Source organism: Nicotiana tabacum, chromosome 9, assembly GCF_000715075.1.
Source record: "Nicotiana tabacum cultivar K326 chromosome 9, ASM71507v2, whole genome shotgun sequence".
Classification (NCBI taxonomy): Eukaryota; Viridiplantae; Streptophyta; class Magnoliopsida; order Solanales; family Solanaceae; genus Nicotiana; species Nicotiana tabacum.
This window is the reverse complement of record NC_134088.1, coordinates 126164771-126183949: the sequence shown is the minus strand read 5'-3', so window position 1 is coordinate 126183949 and position 19179 is coordinate 126164771. Positions and strand designations below refer to the sequence as shown.

Genomic DNA, 19179 nt, shown 5'->3' with positions numbered 1-19179 from the left:
CCATAATAGATATACTAAATCATTTTATCATGCATTTAGGCCAAAATATTAATTATAAAAAATTCAAGATCTTTTTCTCGAAAAATTATTCCCAAGCAAATAAAAACTTTGTTCTAAGTTCATTCCAAATGTCAGAAGGGACCAACTTTAGTAAATACCTAGGTTTCCCTATATTCACTTCCCATCCAAAACAAAAGTGACTTTCAATTCCTACTAGATAACTTCAAACATAGACTAGCTGGATGGAAAACTAGTTTCATGACCATGGTTGGACGAACCACTCTCACCAAATCCACCCTAAATGCTCTTCCAAATCATGTCATGTAATATATTTCCATTCCACAGTACATATACCAACACAACTTTCTCCGGGGTACCACTGCAACAAGAAAAAAGCTGCATCTTGTCAAATGGAGGATATTTACATCACCTAAAGAAATAGGAGGCTTGAATATATAACAACTCTAACAAAAAAAAAAACTTTACTTGCTAGCCTATCTTGGCGGCTTTTCCACTCTCCACATTCCCTCTAGGCTAAGACTTTAATTAATAAATACATACATACTTCTTCAACAACAAACCACTCTTAAACTTGGCATAATATTATTAAAGGTTGGAATCACTGTCAACTTGGTCTACAATGAAAGATTGGGACGGGCAACCATATTAGTTTCTGGAATGACCCATGGGTTAGGACAGGTACACCTCTACGCTCTCTTATTCAAGGACCACTTCCATACCACAATCAACAACTTAAAATATCATCCTTTTTGACACAAGTAAGGTGGAACTGGGCAAATATGTCGTTCGAATTATCTTCGGATATTCAAAATGCAATTCAAACGCCTCACATTTCCTCATACACAAGTCAATCAGATCACACATTTTGGGCTCTCACACCTAATGGACATTTTTTTGTCCATTCATTGTATAAAGCACTAGTAAATAACAATACTCAAACTTCGGTTCTCTCAAAATTGTAACTGAATTTGGGGATTGCCAATAAAATCCAAAGTCAAAACTTTTTTTTGGCTCCTCGTCCATAACAGATTACCCTCACACCATTACCTCCATAACAGATTGCCCACGCGTCACTTTCTCCATTCTATTGGTATTATACCGGATTCAACTTGTCACTACTGTCAGGAAGCCGATGAGACCTTAACTCATATATTTTTAACATGTGTCAATGCCCAAATATACTGGGAACAATAGGCTTCAGGGCCATATCTGTGTGCTCACACATATGGATAACACACAACAATGGCTACACACTCTAATCCATTCGAAGCCATCCCAGTTACCTCATAAAATTAATCATCGCACCTTCCTACCATTAAGCCTATGGAACATTTGGCTTACACGTACCCGTACCCTTTACAAACAAACATTCTCACAATTTAGCCCACAACATACAATAAATCAAGCAGTACAATTTTTCTATTTGGCTGCATCACAACATGCAAAACCTACGCGGGTTAAAATTGTACTTAGATGGATACCTCATAAACCAAACTTTTACAAACTAAATACAGACGTCGCCACTTCTTGCACATCTAATACAAATAGCATAGGAGGAGTCATTCGTAATCATCTCGGAGACTGGATAGTGGGTTTCGCAGGGAAAACTCCCCACTTCAATTGTATTACAGCAGAATTGCAGGCCCTGATCCAAGGCCTCAAAATAGCAATACAACTGCAACTGACGCCACTTGAAGTGGAAATATATGCTAAGGAGGTAATCACACTATTAGCTAACAACAATATTATCTATACTAATATGCTTTTTGATTGCAGGCACCTCATCCAGTTGCTACATAATCCAATGGTTCACCATGCGTACAAAGAACAAAATAGGATAGCTGATCAACTAGCAAAATCAGGCACCATAATGGAAAGTAACGCTACTCTATAATTTTTTGAAGTTCCACCACTTTTTATGATCAACCAACTCGTCGCAGACTAACATGTGCTAACTACCATAAGAACAATCCCATCCAAGACAAGGCATGCAACAGTAGGCCAAGATACAATATCACTTTTGAGAGGTAACTTGGCAGATGTTCCTGATGGACCTAACGTTTTGAACAATGACATACCAGAGCCACAAAATAGAAGCACTTGGAGTTGTGAAGACAGTCTCATTAGGGGCTCCACCACCAAGTTAGCTACTAATAATAATATTTTTGTTTGTAGTATGGTGCAATTTGAGCATCACCATACGCAAATGTTTTAAATTAATGAATATTATCTTTCAAACAAAAAAAAGAGAGACTAATTCTAACTTAGTCGGACTCCATTACTAATACCGATATTGAGTAGTAAACTACCAAAAATAATCAATAAACATTTGGCACAAAAAAAATACTCCACGTCGAAAGATATTTTCACTGCAGACATATCTTTGTCTTGGAATAACATAATAGGTCATTGACCCCCATAGTTGCTAATAGTGACAAATCTCTAGAAAGATACTGGAACTAATCAAATCTTTTTGGAGCAAAGTGAATAAATGGAAAAATTCCGATCATAGAATCTCACCACTTTTCGACACCCATATGTTTTAGAAATTGACATTATAGTCTCCTACTTAACACTTTCTTTCTTATACTCCCTAAATTTCATTATCTCTTCTCAATCTTGAATTCTTGGTATAATCATTCGCACAATTCTCTTCGTTTTTTTAAATAATCGTAGTGTCCGATCAAACTTATGCTCATCTCGATTAATTTTATGAGGTATCTTCTATCTCCTATCGGTACATATACTATATAACTCTATCCATCAAGATTTGAATGGATAAAAATAAATAGTATAGTATCTTTGCATATGTTCAACTTTTTCCATTGTAACATTCATTTTTCTTGTCTTATTTTTCGTGCAATTCACATTTGCTTATTCTTCAACAGAAGCAAAGATAAAGATGGAAGAAATCAAGAATGACGTATATCGAATCGAATGGAAGGGATTACAAACATGTCTATATTTTATGTGTTATCTCTAGTATTTTTGTAGAAAAAATATCTATATATTTTGAATTAGCAACTCACGTGTCATATGTCACTAAATAAGTAACTAAATTTACCATCAAAGGTTATGATATTCTTTTATATTTAATTAAAGGTCCCGAGTTTGAACCATATGAATTATATATTTGGCAACGAGAGTTTGGAGCCCAAAACAGATACCAAATACGAGAAAACCCAAAAAAAAAAAGGAGTAGTTATATTTTGCGTTAATAATCGTCATAAAATTTTTTAAAACTATTCTAAAATATGAAAATATTTGGACTAATAGTAGTTGAAAGAAAAAGAAGAAAAGTAGGCCAAAATTTAGCCTAGCCGCAATCACGAACTTGTGTATACATAACGTACGGAGAAGTCTCATTTCTCCCTTGCTGGCCTTACTCTTTACGTTTAATCAACGGAGACGCAACAAAGAAGATAGAAGAAACAAATGTATATATATAAAAAAAGAAGGTAAAAAGAAAACAAAAAAAAAACAAAACCACAACCAAGATAGTTTTGCATTTCTGCCTTCCGATCGGAAACACTACTTTTTTGCTTCTCAAACTTAGAGGTTTCTTCTCTCTTTCTTCTTTCATTGTAAGTCAATCTTGTCCCTCTTTTCTGTGTGTGTTTTTCACATTTCATTGTGTGTTTAGGGCATTTTTGTTTGTTTATTGGGTTTTATTCTCAATTCCTGATATGGGTTTGTATTGAAATTTTTGTGGTTTTAACTGATTAGTGAAATGGTTATTTATTTTTATGTTCTTATCTCAATTTTGTTAAGTGGGGTTTTCTTAATTTGCATATTTGATTATGATTTATTGGTGCTTTTACATTTATATCTGTGTAGTTAACTCAATCCTGAAATGGGTGTAATTTTTTATTTTTTAGGATTTATTTTACTGATTTTTTGAAATTGGCGTTGTTCTTATCATGTATGTACGGTCATCTATGTCAGTCTTGAAATTGTTTTTCTTTGTTGTGTTTTTATCTCAATCTTATGTGGGGATTTGATCATTTGGCTATAATTTGTTGATTTTTGATAATGGTGGTGTCTTAGCTAGTTAGTGACCTCGGCTATTCCATCAAGACTTACTACCTCTCACCAGCACACATACCGCGTAACTTAGCCAAGGCTTAGGTAGGAGGAATGATTTAGCTATGATTTTTTTTTAAAGTTTTCATTTTTTTCCTGTTTGGGTATTTGGGAGGAAGATTTTTTGTTGCATTTTCTTTGTTTTTCATTTGGGTTGGATGGCATATTCTTGATACGATATTGATTGTTGCATGCTGTGCAACATGGTGTTTGTTTGATAGATCATGCTTGGATTTCTAGAATATGTGCTTATTTAAGTGGATTTTTGGATGTGTCCAACTGATTTTTTGGGTTGTGGAATTTGCAGGCTGACGTGAGATTAGGAGAATTTGATTTGATGATGACGAAAGTAGCTGGGTTTTAACTTGAATATTGGTGCTAGGAAGGATTTTGTAATATTAGCTGAATTTTTGTTTTGGATATCGTTTTTGTTTTTCGTTTGGCAACTTGACGAAAGATAAATATTGTGTGATTTTTGGGTGACTGACTATGGCAATGTCGTGGGCTGATTCTGTTTCTGCAGCCGAGAATCCGGCTGGTGCTGCGTCCAAGTCAGCATATGTTCCACCACATCTAAGAAACAGACCGTCGATAGAACCTCCTGCACAGGCTTCGTATGCTGGTGCTGCTGCATTAGGTAATGACCACAGTGGTTATGGTGTCCCAAATGTGGTTGGCAGTCGTTGGAGTGGTCAAAGGACTGAAAACCGATCTGGTTATGTTGGTGGAGGAGGACGTGGTGGTGGTTGGAATGGGGGACGTGGTGGTTGGGATCGTGAGGTTAACCCCTTTACGGACGAAGATAGTGAACCCTTTAGTGAACAAGAGAGTTCTGGGATCAATTTCGATGCATATGAGGATATTCCAGTGGAAACTAGCGGGGATAATGTGCCCCCTCCTGTGAATACTTTCGCAGATATTGATTTAGGTGAAGCTGTCAACGAAAATATTAGGAGGTGCAAGTATGTTAAGCCGACCCCTGTGCAACGACATGCTATACCTATTTCACTTGCGGGGAGGGATTTGATGGCTTGTGCTCAAACTGGTTCTGGAAAAACTGCTGCTTTCTGCTTCCCCATTATAAGTGGAATCATGAGGGGCCACTTTCCTAGACCTCCACGTCCACGTGTGGCATTTCCTCTAGCTCTTATTCTCTCCCCAACGAGGGAGCTCTCATGCCAAGTAAGTTTTTCTGGTTTTTGGTCTATTTAGTCGAAGAAGAGAGGGAAAAATGAAGTTGCTCTCCGTACATTGATATATGGTTTGTTTTGCAAAATCTGCAGATTCATGATGAAGCTAAAAAATTTTCATATCAAACTGGCGTCAGGGTGGTTGTTGCCTATGGTGGTGCTCCTATAAACCAACAGGTCTTATATTTTCTCTTGTTTGCTTGGTACTTCAGTTTTAATTTCTTATGTTTTGCTGGAACCTATTGGTTCTTTTTGGATTTGTATTATTAGTTGCGGGGTTTTCTTCCATATGCAACGTTAGTTTCTGTCGTAATATTTGAGTGATTAATTAGAATTGCACAAGTATACTGTGATATGATATCTGTGTTTAGGTTGCTGCATTTACTTTGTCGCTTACTAGAGCTTTCAGTTTACTGTTGATGCTGCACTTTCTGGAGTGTATATTCATGTGGTACAATCTCTAGCAAAGTGATTGTCCCTGGCATGCATAAATATTGGACAAAACCACTATGAATATGATTTTTTCTGAGGTTTTGATATTTGCATTCCTTGTGCTACCAGAGGGATTCATGTTCTGAGGTAGGTTGTTGGTCAAGTTCAAACTGGAACTTGCCTACACTCACTTTTTATAACTTTCTTTCTTTAGTGAGTACATTTTTTTTAAACAATGCAGACCTTGAGAGACTTTCCGAGTCTCAAAAAGAAATTATACACGTGAAATTGGCATTCATTTCACTGAACTTTGACGCACATGAAGAGGTTGTTTGTACCTATCTGGTTTATATTGCTAATGCAATGGTGGCAATAATTGAAAACTTGGTAGAGATTTTGAATATGCATTGATTAATTGTTGCAAAGTTTCATAGGTGCATTTAATGATAGTGAGAGTTTTGAGTAATTTGTGAAATTAGAGTTTGATGCTAGATCCTCATTTCACGGTGGAAATATAGAGAGCTTTCCTTTTCTACCGCTTTGCAGGCACTCTTTTGCACTCTTATTATATGATAATCTTGAAGCTTGAGAGATTGATTTGTTACATCGTTTAATGTGTACAAGTGTTTTCTGCTTTGGTTCATAGGTCGACTGATAAGTTTCTAATAGTTGATTTCGTGCTCTGACACTGTTAATAGCTTCGAGAATTAGAGAGAGGTGTGCATATTCTTGTGGCAACCCCTGGGCGGTTAGTTGATTTACTTGAGAGAGCAAGAGTCTCGTTGCAGATGATAAGGTATTTGGCTCTAGACGAGGCAGATCGAATGCTTGATATGGGTTTTGAACCTCAAATAAGGAAAATAGTGCAACAGATGGACATGCCTCCGCCAGGTGTACGACAGACCATGCTGTTCAGTGCCACTTTCCCAAAAGAGATTCAGGTCATTTTTCTACATGGACAGACTCTTTTTTGATCCACTATTTTTGTTTCTTTGATATCAATTTACTTTAAAGCTCCTTTATCCTGTGGACTTTGCTGCGTCAGACTGCAAACTGGTTATATCACAATTTGTAGCTGCCATCGGAAGTTATAACAATTTTCTTGAGCTGCTTGCTGTTCTACAGTTGAATGGAGCTTCTCTTTTTCTCTACCTCTTTGCCTATGTGTTAGAGCATAGGGAGAGTTCCTTGGTAATGATTGTCGCAAAATTAATACACTTAAACTTTATCTGAATGCAGAGACTAGCCTCGGATTTTCTATCCAGTTATATCTTTTTGGCTGTGGGAAGGGTCGGCTCTAGCACAGATTTGATTGTCCAAAGAGTTGAATATGTTCAAGAGACTGACAAGAGAAGTCACTTGATGGATCTTCTTCATGCACAGAGGGAAAATGGTGTTCATGGCAAGGTAGCTTCCATCTATTTGTTTCAGTTTTACTTAATTATCCAAGGTTACGAGGTAGGTGTCTCATAAATATATTGCTCACATCTATAACTGGGGGGGGGGGGTATGTTTCCGAGTTCAATTCTTGGTCATGGATTTCAAGAGCAATGGCAACTTGCAAGGCCTTGCTAGTTTCCAGGTGAAGTCAGCATAACTCTTTGTGAAATTTATCAGGATGAAAGAATTCCAAGTTTTGGTACTTGTATGATATTGGTTGGCTCCGTATCCTGAAAATTCTTAGAATCGCTAAATATCAGTAGCTGGAGGTAGAAAAATTTAGGTATTAAAGGAAGAGGCAACCAAGGTTGATAGTCTTCCTAAATTGTCGATTTGCATCAGTTGCTGTGTTTCTGGTGTAGCCTGTGATGTCAAGCAAAATGTTCAACTTTTGGAGAGAAACAAATACATTCATATCTGTGGATACTCCAGAGGAGATTTAACTTTACGATTTTATAGAAACGGTTGCTGTACCCATATTTTTCACTTTATATTTTCTTCTTAGTAATCATCCAATTTCAAACTTCTCAACTTATTTATTGCTCATTGCTTCTCTCGAATTTTCAGCAAGCTCTTACCCTTGTTTTTGTGGAGACTAAGAAGGGAGCCGATTCACTGGAGCATTGGCTTTGTATGAATGGTTTCCCCGCTACTGCTATTCATGGCGATAGAACTCAGCAGGTACGGTTGCTTATTCCTAGTGCACTTCTTGTTGACTGATTTCATGATACATAAGCTATAATGTTTGTTTTATTCTCTCTGAGTGTTTTTTCTTGATGATTTCTTGCCTCTCTTCCTGATCTTGTTAAATTCTTGTAATCCATTTTGGTTGTCTTGTATAATTGTTCTCTTCTCAGTTTCAATTAGAAATCGAGGAACTTTTGTTAATAGGCATGCCATGTGAAACCATGAATTAGCATTTGAACTGGAGGATTTCTTTAATTTTCTAAGGTCAATAAGGTGTACATGCTTCAATATAGCTTATTACTATGGAATCTCAATCTTCTTGTACTTTACTATGTTTGGTTGCTTCTCCTGCTTCTAAATAACTTCATTTACATTGTCTGCGTTATGATTAGCTGGATTGTGCATATGCTCCGGTTCTTCCCGTTCTAAAACCAACAACAACAACAACAACAAACCCAGTTTGATCCCATTTGATCCCATAAATGGGGTATGGGGAGGGTATTGTGTACGCAGACCTTACCCCTACCTTATAGAGATAGAGAGGCTGTTTCCGATAGACCCTCGGCTCAAAGTTCTAAAACCAATATCCAAAAAAAAAAAGGATTTTGAATTTTCTTTTTTCTTCCTCTTAATTTCTTCAGTAATCTCATTTGTCCATAAATGAAAGAATTTGATGAAGAAGTTGCTTCCTTCGTAGAAATAAAACGAGATTGGAAGTAGTGCTTCTCAAGTTCTATAAGATGTTGCTTTGGATTGGTACATCTGCTCGTGTTTAACTAAAAAATATCTTAAAGTTTAAAAGTGATAAGAAGAACGTTTCTGGTTAGATAAGCACTGCCGTGTTTCTTATGTGCTATTATACTAAGAAAGCTTGTCCAATTAAGTTTAAGCTTAGATATGGCTATGCTGTATGAGATGGCATTCTATAGGTTCCCTGTGGAAGGTAAGATTTGTCCTTGGCGTTGTGACATTGAGTGTTGAATTGTCCATAATCTTTCTGCTTTAGTAGATTCCTGATTAGATAGATCATAGATGAGTTTCAGAATGCAAAATTTGACTGGTTAAATTAGCTATCCTTGTTGTAATCACAGTGTTTTAGTTCTCATGATTCTCTCATCTTGGCACTTTTTTACCTTACTAGTCTCTGGACACGCGCGTTGCGCGTGACCCTTATCACATAAGTTTTTAAAATCATATAAATATTATTAAAAAAATGTGTTTGGGTGATAAATAGTTTCTAAAATTTACAATATTGATTCTATTCAACTAATTCAATAAAGAGAGAAATATAGATGCCTTATTATAATTTTGATATTTGTTTTCGAAGTCCTGACAGAGTAGCACAATGAATAGATTTATATTTACATTGAACACAAATATTAATCTTTCTATGACTTTTGCACATTTTTAGAAAACACTTGAAAAATAAGCCTTAATATCACAAGCCTACACAGTTTAAAGAAGTTGAAGCAATTTGCTACACTCATGCACAATACTATTATTACCTTGGCCAATTGAACCTCACTTTTTCTCAAAGGTAAAAGAAAATACTTCGTGTTTACATTAAAATAAATAAGCTATATATAGGTCAATAAACTATAGAAGATCATAATAGCTCATGAGAGACAATATAATATTGAAATTCAAAGAAGATCGGAGACAACACTAAAAGTAGTTAAAGAGACGAAGAATCCGTTGCCAATATATAAGAACCTTTAACTCTGTTGTTCTTATACCTTGCTTTGCCACTACATTGTTAGTGATATATATATATATATATATATATATATATATATATATATATATATATATATATATATATATATATTAAAGAGATGAAGAACCTCCGTTGCCAATATATAAGAACCTTTAACTCTGTTCTTATACCTTGCTTTGCCACTACATTGTTAGTGATATATATATATATATATATATATATATATATATATATATATATTCTAACACTGTCTTTTAATCTAATCGAGACTCCCTCCAAATCTTTTATCGAAAATACCAACTTGATAACTCTACTGATTTTATTAATTAAAGATCTAAACTACTGTAATAGTGAAACACTGTAATTGTTTGCTTCTAAGCCACTTTAATTTTGTTTTCACATTTTGAAAAAATACTTTTCAAAAGTAGGCTTTTTTCTTATCTAAGTTAGTGTCTCTGATCTAATCTCGCTTAACAATATGATAGTTAAGAAGTTACTTAGTTTAATTAGGAAAATATTTCAAGAGGTTTAAAAACTCTATGTAGGAAGAAGTTTACAAATAACCGATGTGGTAATCAGAGGCGGACCCAGTATTTTTACACGGCGGCACATTATTTTACTCAACCAGTGCCCCCGAAAGGCTTTTAGTGATCAGGGTGCCAAGTACTTTAAATTAACTATTTAAGAAGTATATATATATATATATATATATATATATATATATATATATATATATATATATATATATATATAGATAGATAGATAGATAGATAGATATATGGGATCCGGTGACCCCTCATTATAACATATAGGTCCGCCTATGGTGGTAATGATCAAAATCTACAAAGAGCAATAAAGCTTCTAGGTGGTCGTTGGGAAAATTAACCCCCACAGAAATAATATTCACGGTATATGACTATAATAAATGCGAATTACTAAAATACTGTAACCAACGATAATAATAAGAGAAACAAGGACACCGAGATTTTTACGTGGAAAACCCTTCTGAATAAGGGAAAAATCACGGCCCGAGAGGAGCAACTGATTTCACTATAGCGAGGATTTTACACTTTATGGTACCGAGTAAAATACTCCAAGACCACTAAACACTCAAAAGAAATAACCCTCTTTTGATTTTTCCACCTCACTACAATACCGCTCAAACTTTTTATATTTTTCCTCACAGAGTATTTTGCTTCTTACTCTGTAAATCACTCTCTTTCTCTTTGTTTTGGTGTGATTACAAATGAAGGTAGAAACACCTATTTATAGTTGAAGAATGCCCATATTGATGTATCCAATGACATCAATATTCACTATTTCACTTCAAAAGCTAGTTGCCCAAATTGAACTTCTAAATTGGTTGGCTTGACAAAACCAAAAAAGAAGCTTCATCTTCTTTCACATGGGCCATGGGATGGACCCAATACTCGTTACACGAGAATACAAGTAAGATGAACACGCACATGTTATGGTACAAATACGAGGATTACTCATTAACTATATGAGAACTATCAGATAATAGAAGCAGCAAAGTGAAGCGGCTCCTAAACAAACATGAAATGCAATAATGAAATATTGGATAGCTAACTCTAGGGAAATATGTAGTACCAACCACCCCCACTCCTTGATAGTGAAGATGATAAATTCAGTTGCTATCCCCCGCCAATAGAAAAACACTACTGTCATATGGCAAAGTCCTTAGAAAACTCTTGTGAAGTATATGTACTTATAATTGAAGAACTTTTTTCAAAATTGATGTGGAAATCTCAAAAGTTAAGGATAGGGAAAGGTCCTTAAAATAATTGGTTTAATTACTTCCTACCTGTTACAAACTACACATGCATGGTACATTAGAAGCGCTTCATATCCCATCAACTGATGTCAGTGGCGGAGCCACCTTATAGGAAGGGGTGTCAAATGACACCCCTTCGCGGGAAAATACACTGTGTAGCTAGGTAAAAAATAAATTATATGTAAATATACTATGTATTGACTCCCCTTAATTTCCTGGTATGTTTATTTTTATATATTTTGACACCCATAACGAAAATTCTGGTTCCGCCACTGACTGGTGTACTAATTTCAAGTTTGCAATTAATTTAGAAGCTAAAGCAGAAAGCTCCAATGCTAATGACGGTAACACACTTTGCTATTGAGTTTATTGACTTTTGGCATATTCATTGTACAATATAAATTGGGAGCTTTTTGTTGCCTAATTAATTGTAACTAAAACGGAATATTCATCCACCTTGACATTTGCAGTATTTATTTACATTTTTGTACATTGATAATAAAAAGAATATTCTATGATTGAAGGGCAAAAAAAGTTTTTAACTTTTGATGTCTGTTTTAGTCTTTTAACTTTGCATGTTGGAGCTTCCCACTTTTAGTATAATATGATTCCTTCGTTGTAGCTTATGTCGGAGAATCTTTTCCCTCTTTTTTAAATCCTTGACCCATCGGTGTGCTTCTTTGGCAGGAAAGAGAATATGCCCTGAGATCCTTCAAAACTGGTCACACACCAATTATGGTTGCAACAGATGTGGCAGCACGTGGTCTCGATATCCCCCACGTTGCACATGTTGTCAACTTTGACCTGCCAAATGACATTGATGACTATGTGCACCGTATTGGAAGAACAGGACGAGCAGGAAAAACGGGTTTAGCTACTGCTTTCTTCAACGAGAACAATTCTTCATTGGCAAAATCACTGTCTGACTTGATGACAGAAGCAAACCAAGAAGTACCTGCTTGGCTCTCTCGCTTTGCTGCTCGATCTAACTATGGAGGGAAAAGTCGACGTGGTGGAGGTCGTTTTGGTGGTCGTGACTTTCGAAGAGATTCCTCTTACAATCGAGGCGCTGCAGACTATTATGGTGGTGCCAATATGAACAGCGGATATGCATCTGGGGGGTATTCATCATATGGAGCAGCAGGTGTGACTAGTGCATGGGACTAACCGGACTCATTTTGCCCCGTTAGCAAATTCAGATGTAGTTTTAAGTTTACGCTAGCAAAGTACTCACTTTAGAGCTTACTCTTGTTTTGCTCACTTTGGTACTTCTCTTCCTGTACTCGAGTTTTCACTTCTGTGGTGGTTGTCGGTTGTGGGCTCTAGTGAATGTGTAAATCTTGGCAGGCGGTGGCGAATAATTACTAACCGATTAGGAATTTTTTGCCTCATTTTACTTCTCCCTTTGGGTTTTCACTTTGCTTTAGCATTCTGTAGGTGATGGATGGTTGAAAAAAAGTAGGTCATGGTAAGGGGAGTTTTAAGTTTCTGCCAGAAATTTGGTTTATGCTTCTCTTTGGAGTATTCTTTAATCAACCCAATTTGTTGGTTGTAGATATCTTCTGCAGAGCCCTTTCAATCAAAGTTTGGAACTGAAGTTATGTTCAACTTTAAACAATATTGTAATATCCTAAAGTCAGTACCAGATTTACTATTGTATAGGCCTTAGAGTAAGTTCTTGAAAAAGTTTTTGCTGTTTGATACTTTCATTTCTCTTTCATGATTGGTAGTGGTTTTGTTGGTTGTGGATTGAGTTTGTAGAGTTGTCTGTGTCTTTATCTAATGGATTATTTTACAAGCTTCTTTTAGGAAGTTTTTTTTTGTTAACATTGGTGTCGGGTATCTTGTGCGCACCTCGACTATGCCACTGAATGTTGCAGAAGGTAATGGTTTGTTGGTGTGGGGTTTGAGCTTGTAGAGTTATCTGTGTCTTTATCTGATTTATGACTTAACAAACTTCTGTTTGGAAGTTGTTGGTCCTTTTCCTGTTGTTACTGATTGAGCTCTTTCTAATTAGTGGTTTAGTTGCCAAGGAAATCTGAATATCTAGTTTGTGAATTAACAAAAATAAAACAACAATAACACCAACAACCCAGTATAATCCCACAAGTGAGATCGGGAAGGGTAGTGTGTACGCAGATTTTACTCCTATTCTGGGGTAAAGAAACTGTTTCCTATAGACTCTCGGTTCAAGACGATAAAAAGAGACAATATAACAGTAATAGAAGTCAAAAGACACTACCAACAACCTAAGAACCAGAAAAATAAATGGAAAAAGCAATATTTGTGAATTAACTCCATTGTATTTACAAAACAAAATAGCTTTTTTTTTGGTAACTCCATAAGATATTGTTTCATAGAGAAAGAGTTCATTTAGAAAAAAAACGAGAACAGGAAAAATGATTTTTTCTTTATTGTTTCATTTTTCACCATTCTTTGATTAGATTGAATAGTATGAAATAAAGGACATAAAGGAAAATATACCAATAAATGACATCATTTTTGTAAAACAAGGTTATAGATAAATTCCACTAGCTATTGGATTAGTTGAAAGACTTCCCATCTTTTGAAAGTTTTTTTGTTTGTTTTATATTTTGTCTTCTCTAAAACCCTTTTCATTAGGTGAGATGAGTTTGAGAGATGCACTTGTTTAGTTTATTTACAAATTCCTTTGCATCTGTTGGGACTTGAGTGTGTGTGTGTGAGCAAAGAGTGAAAATCTTTTAGAAATTGAGATTATTAATAGAGATTATTATAATAATAATAATAATAATAATAATAATATCAAAGGGAGGTAATTTTGTGGTATGTGATGTGTGTAGATGGAATTATTTGACCTTTCGAAATCAGACAAAATGGCAAGTAGTTGTTTGGTGTGGACAATTGTGGTTTGCCTAAACTCGTTTCTAGACTTAGTAATAACAGTAGTAGTATTTATTGATAATTTTTTCTTTTTTGTAAATTGTCACACATCAAGCTCTAAAATAATTTTAGTTGCTTATCATTTTTCGAGATGTCTTCACATACATGTAATTAACTAACGTGAAGGGTTGAAAAAATTAATTCGAGTGATATTCTTTTTATGTCATGCCAAGGAGATTACGATAACATTATTCTATATTTTTCACTTTTTTTTTAAGAATTGTATTTCTCATCCACCCTACTTTTTAGAGTTTCCTAACTAGTCCATTTTTTTAACATGTTAAATTTATTATGGTAAATAAGGTTTTAAAATTTATGTACAGATTTATCAAATAGTTAAATTTACGTATAGTGGTCTTTATTTAAAAAATGGAATAATATTCAATTGGATTTCGATTTGAGAGTAAAGTTTATACTTGACAAGCTGATGTAAAAAATATATTTATGGAATTATTGTCGTGTTATAATTACGGTAATGTAACTTAATTTACGTAAAAAGTACAAGGAAAAAAGGTGTTTATCATGAATAATAGTAATGTAATATAATTACTAACTTTCAGATAATTATTACGGTATGTTAGTATTTTTAATTTAATTATAACTAACTTATGATGAAGGGAAGAAAAAGGGGGATCAAATTGAGTGCATTTAATTAAGTGCATGAGGGATGTCAAAGAAAAAAATTGTAACTACAGTACATGTTATTAGGGGCGTATATAGACCGAGTTGGTTCGATTTTTATCAAAATCAACCCAAACCAACTATATTGGTTTGGATTGATTTGATTTTGTCGGATTTTTCGGATTTTTGATTTTTTTGTTATATTAATATTATTTCAATCTTACTTTGTCAAAGTTATAGATAAAATTTTGATAAATGAATATATTTTTAGTAAAAATTAAAAATTTTGACAAACATATAATCTATTAAAATATTCTTATGGAAGAATTATTTTTAGTAACACATGATACTTATTTTCTTAGTCATCTAACAATATTTTTTCATTGATGTACGCTTTCAAGGTTAATTGAATTTAATAATTAAACATAAAAATTAATATGATACCAAAATAATGATATGTTCTATTTAATTTTAAATTATCTAAATATCATTTCAAATTTGAAAAAGATATAAGAAATTTTGTCATATGAATATGGAAGAACAAAGAGATGATTGATATATTTGAATAACACTTGATAAGAAAGTGATCAACCTATTATTTAAAGTAAATAAAAAATGAATGCACTTCATAGTTCTATTAAATTTTACATCCAATGAGAGGATTCCAAATATTTTTAGATTTTTTAAAAAGAAAATTTTATATAAAGGCTTAAAAGTATATATAAAACTTATATATTTATATGTCGGGTTGGTTCAGATATTTTACTTAATATCACACCAAATCAAACCCAACCTAATCGGATTTTTTAATCGATTTGATTTGACTTTTCGATTTAGTGCTATTTTTCGGTTCGGTTTGAACACCATTATTATCATGTTGATTAATAAAAACAAAGTTCGAATCTTCACCTATAATTATCAAAAACTATAAATGGCCATCATAATGGATAAATATCCAAAAAGGACCCACAATAATGCGTTATAATATGGAAAATGAGCTAACTTTTACATCTTTATTTGACCAATCAAGTCATGTTTATGAGGAAATGATTATTGCTCTTCTTGTGACTCATTGCTGAAAAATCTCCCATTTGAAGAATAATAAATCCTTTTATTGAGCAATTTTCTCTTTAATTGTCCTTATTATGCGACGCGTTTCAAATTAACATATCCCCAATGCGGTAAAAAAAAAAAAAAAAAAAGAAGAAAAAAACCATTCTTTGAAATTTCCACTATTGTATTTGAACGAGTGAATCAATATTTTACTACGATAAATTTTATGTTGAACACAATATTTATTTAGAAAATTATGATCACATAATCCTAATAAATCGTTTTCAAGTAACAAAAGTTCAATATCTTTTAACGAATTATTGTGACAATAACTATTATTGTAAAATTTGATAAAATGTTTCAATCATATGTTTTTCTGCATGACCATGCTATGGTGGCCAAAAATTAAATAATGAGGAATTTTCAGAAATCACTATTGTTTAGTGGCTATTATAACTTCCTATAGCTACCATATACATAATTACTTCCTATAGCTTTTATTCAGTTGTTACGGTAGTGTATTCACATATATTCGCGCTGCTGTATTCATGAATACAGCAACAAAAAGCGCCTAAAATCAGGGTAGTCCAGCTGTACGCGCATGTATTCACATGTATTCGCGCCATGTATTCATGAATACAACAGTAAAATGCGCTTAAAATCAGGGTAGTCCAGTTGTACGCGCATGTATTCTCATGTATTCGCGCTGCTGTATTCATGAATATAGCAATAAAAAAGCTCCTAAAATCAGGACAGTCCAGCTGTACGCGCATGTATTCACATGTATTCGCGCCACTATAGGAGGTAAAATTTCCTTAAGGAGGAATTTTCGGAAACCATTATTATTTAGTGGCTATTAACTTCCTATAGCTACCATATACATAATTACTTCCTATAGCTACTATTCAGTTGTTACGGTAGTGTATTCACATGTATTCGCGCTGCTGTCCAGCTGTACGTACATGTATTCATGAATACAACAGTAAAAAGCGCCTAAAATCAGGGCAGCCCAGCTGTACGCGCATGTATTCACATGTATTCGCGTTGCTGTATTCATGAATACAACAGTAAAAAAACGTCTAGAATTAGGGCAGTCCAGCTGTACGCGCATGTTTTTATATGTATTCGTGCCATGTATTCATGAATACATCAGCAAAAGGCGCCTAAAATCAGAGCAGTCCAGCTGTACGCGCATGTATTCACATGTATTTGCGCTGCTGTATTCATGAATACAGCTGTACGCGCATGTATTCACATGTATTCGCGCCATGTATTCATAAATATAGTAACGATAATCCCTTTAAAATAGGTATGTATAACTGTCTAAGAGAGAGGAAAAACATAAATAACGTATTTCATGCCTTATTTCATGCCTCAATGGTAGTTTATACCATAAAATACTTATTTTTCTATAAAATATAAAAGGTTGCTATAGAAAATAATATTTTAAAATAATTTTGGTTTATAATAAATAGGATGTATACCTTTGTTATAGGAGGTAAAATTTCCTTAATAATCAATATAAGGTAGTTAATTATCAAACATTGAAGCAAATATCAGTTCAAAATTCTCACATTTAATTCACTTAATAGAAAAGAACAATAAATCCTCATTATGCTTAATGTTCACTTCGTAACCACCCAAAATTCAATTAATGGAAGATGGCCAATTATATGCCAGGGGAAGCTAGTTAATTTTTTTTTTTTAAACTATCATGTAATCGAAAGAATATTTATATATAAGCCTTCTTAAAATGTGATTTCTACTATTAAAAATAAAATAAATTATTTGCTAGGACAGATAAAGATAATCTGCTAATGTAAAAATTCGTAACCTGATAATGTATATAACCTAAGTTTTTTTTTAATATTGCTTGTTGAAGGGAGTTTGGTGTTTTTGGTTGTGAAGAGACCTTTTCTTGGTGATTATAGGTAGAGGCATTAATTATAGATGAAGGCTAGTCTTTTTCAAATTATTGTTATTACATTTACTTGAACTCTTTATATGGTTAGCAACAACTAACGGTTTGCCAAAATATCATTTAAAAGAAAGATATATCTACAACAATGAAAATAATTTTTATTTAAAATTTAGTTTTCAATGTAGCGAGAGGGAAACTGGTTTAATTTGAAGTTCTAAAAGAATACCAAGGGCAAATCTATAAACAAAAAATAATATGGTGAAAATTACCAGAGCAAACATGTTATTATGGAAATAAAAACTCACGCCATAATCTCAAGTTGGACGAGAAAAAATAATCTAATCTCGCCTATTAATGACAAATATTCGTTTGAGTCGTGTTTATAAAATATCAAACAATTTGAATTTAGCCGTTAAAATATTAAAGTTTATATATTATTTAAACTTGATTAAGTAATAAATGTATGTATAAAAACCACATGTCTTTTAATATTTACTATTAACTTAGTATAAACTTCGAGCGCGAGTAAATTCTTAGCATAATCAAATTTATAGTTGATGCTTATAGTTAATCTTTTGAGATTGGATTGATAATCTATGACCACTACTACATTTTGGACCTCCAACAATCTAATTAATAGTATTAAAATTTGAAAGGAACATTCATAAAAAAATATTACTAACAAGCATGAAAACAAAGTCATCAGGCAGAAAACTTTAAACAAATGAAAATCCAGTAGACAAAATTTCTTTCAGCTTATTTTTAATAAGATATTGTATATCTTCTTTCAACCCAATTACCCAACATCAACATTTCCTTTCTCTTTTTTCCTTTTCTTTAAAATCTAATATATGTTCCATCTTCACGCAACAGTAAAAATTATCAACATACGATTTCGAGTTCAAGTTGCCACTTGCGAAAGTAATATTTTGTAGGAATACAAAGTACGATTGCGTATATCAGACTCCATGTGGTCCGATTTTTTTTAGACCTTGCATATAACGAAAGCTTAGTGCATGAGTTACTCTTTTTTTTTTTTTTTTATATGTTTCTATCCAAATAAAATCTTATACTATTCTGGTGCTGACATTTTCAATATATATTTTTTTAATATAACAAACCCCAACCCCAAAATCACCCCGCTCCCCCTCCTTTAACCACAGCCCCTTCTCTCTTTCACACACAGACAGAGAGAACAGTTTGGGTTTGACCCAATTAATTAATGCCAGCATTAAAAAAATCTGGTAAAGTTTCTTGTCCTGTGACTAAAAACAGAAAATATTAAATTTCTCAGATT

The 19179-nt window shown here is 33.6% G+C and overlaps 1 protein-coding gene across 1 annotated transcript; it reads left to right on the top strand.

The window, feature by feature from the left end:
• Positions 1–3340: 3340 nt before the first annotated feature.
• On the top strand, positions 3341–13051 carry LOC107793153 (DEAD-box ATP-dependent RNA helicase 11). The gene is made up of 7 exons (XM_016615437.2): positions 3341–3605; positions 4412–5286; positions 5388–5471; positions 6425–6667; positions 6966–7133; positions 7734–7847; positions 12053–13051. The coding sequence occupies exons 2-7, from the start codon at positions 4594–4596 to the stop codon at positions 12530–12532; spliced, it is 1782 nt and encodes a 593-aa protein (XP_016470923.2). The 5' UTR covers positions 3341–3605; positions 4412–4593; the 3' UTR covers positions 12533–13051.
• The last annotated feature ends 6128 nt before the right edge of the window (positions 13052–19179 follow it).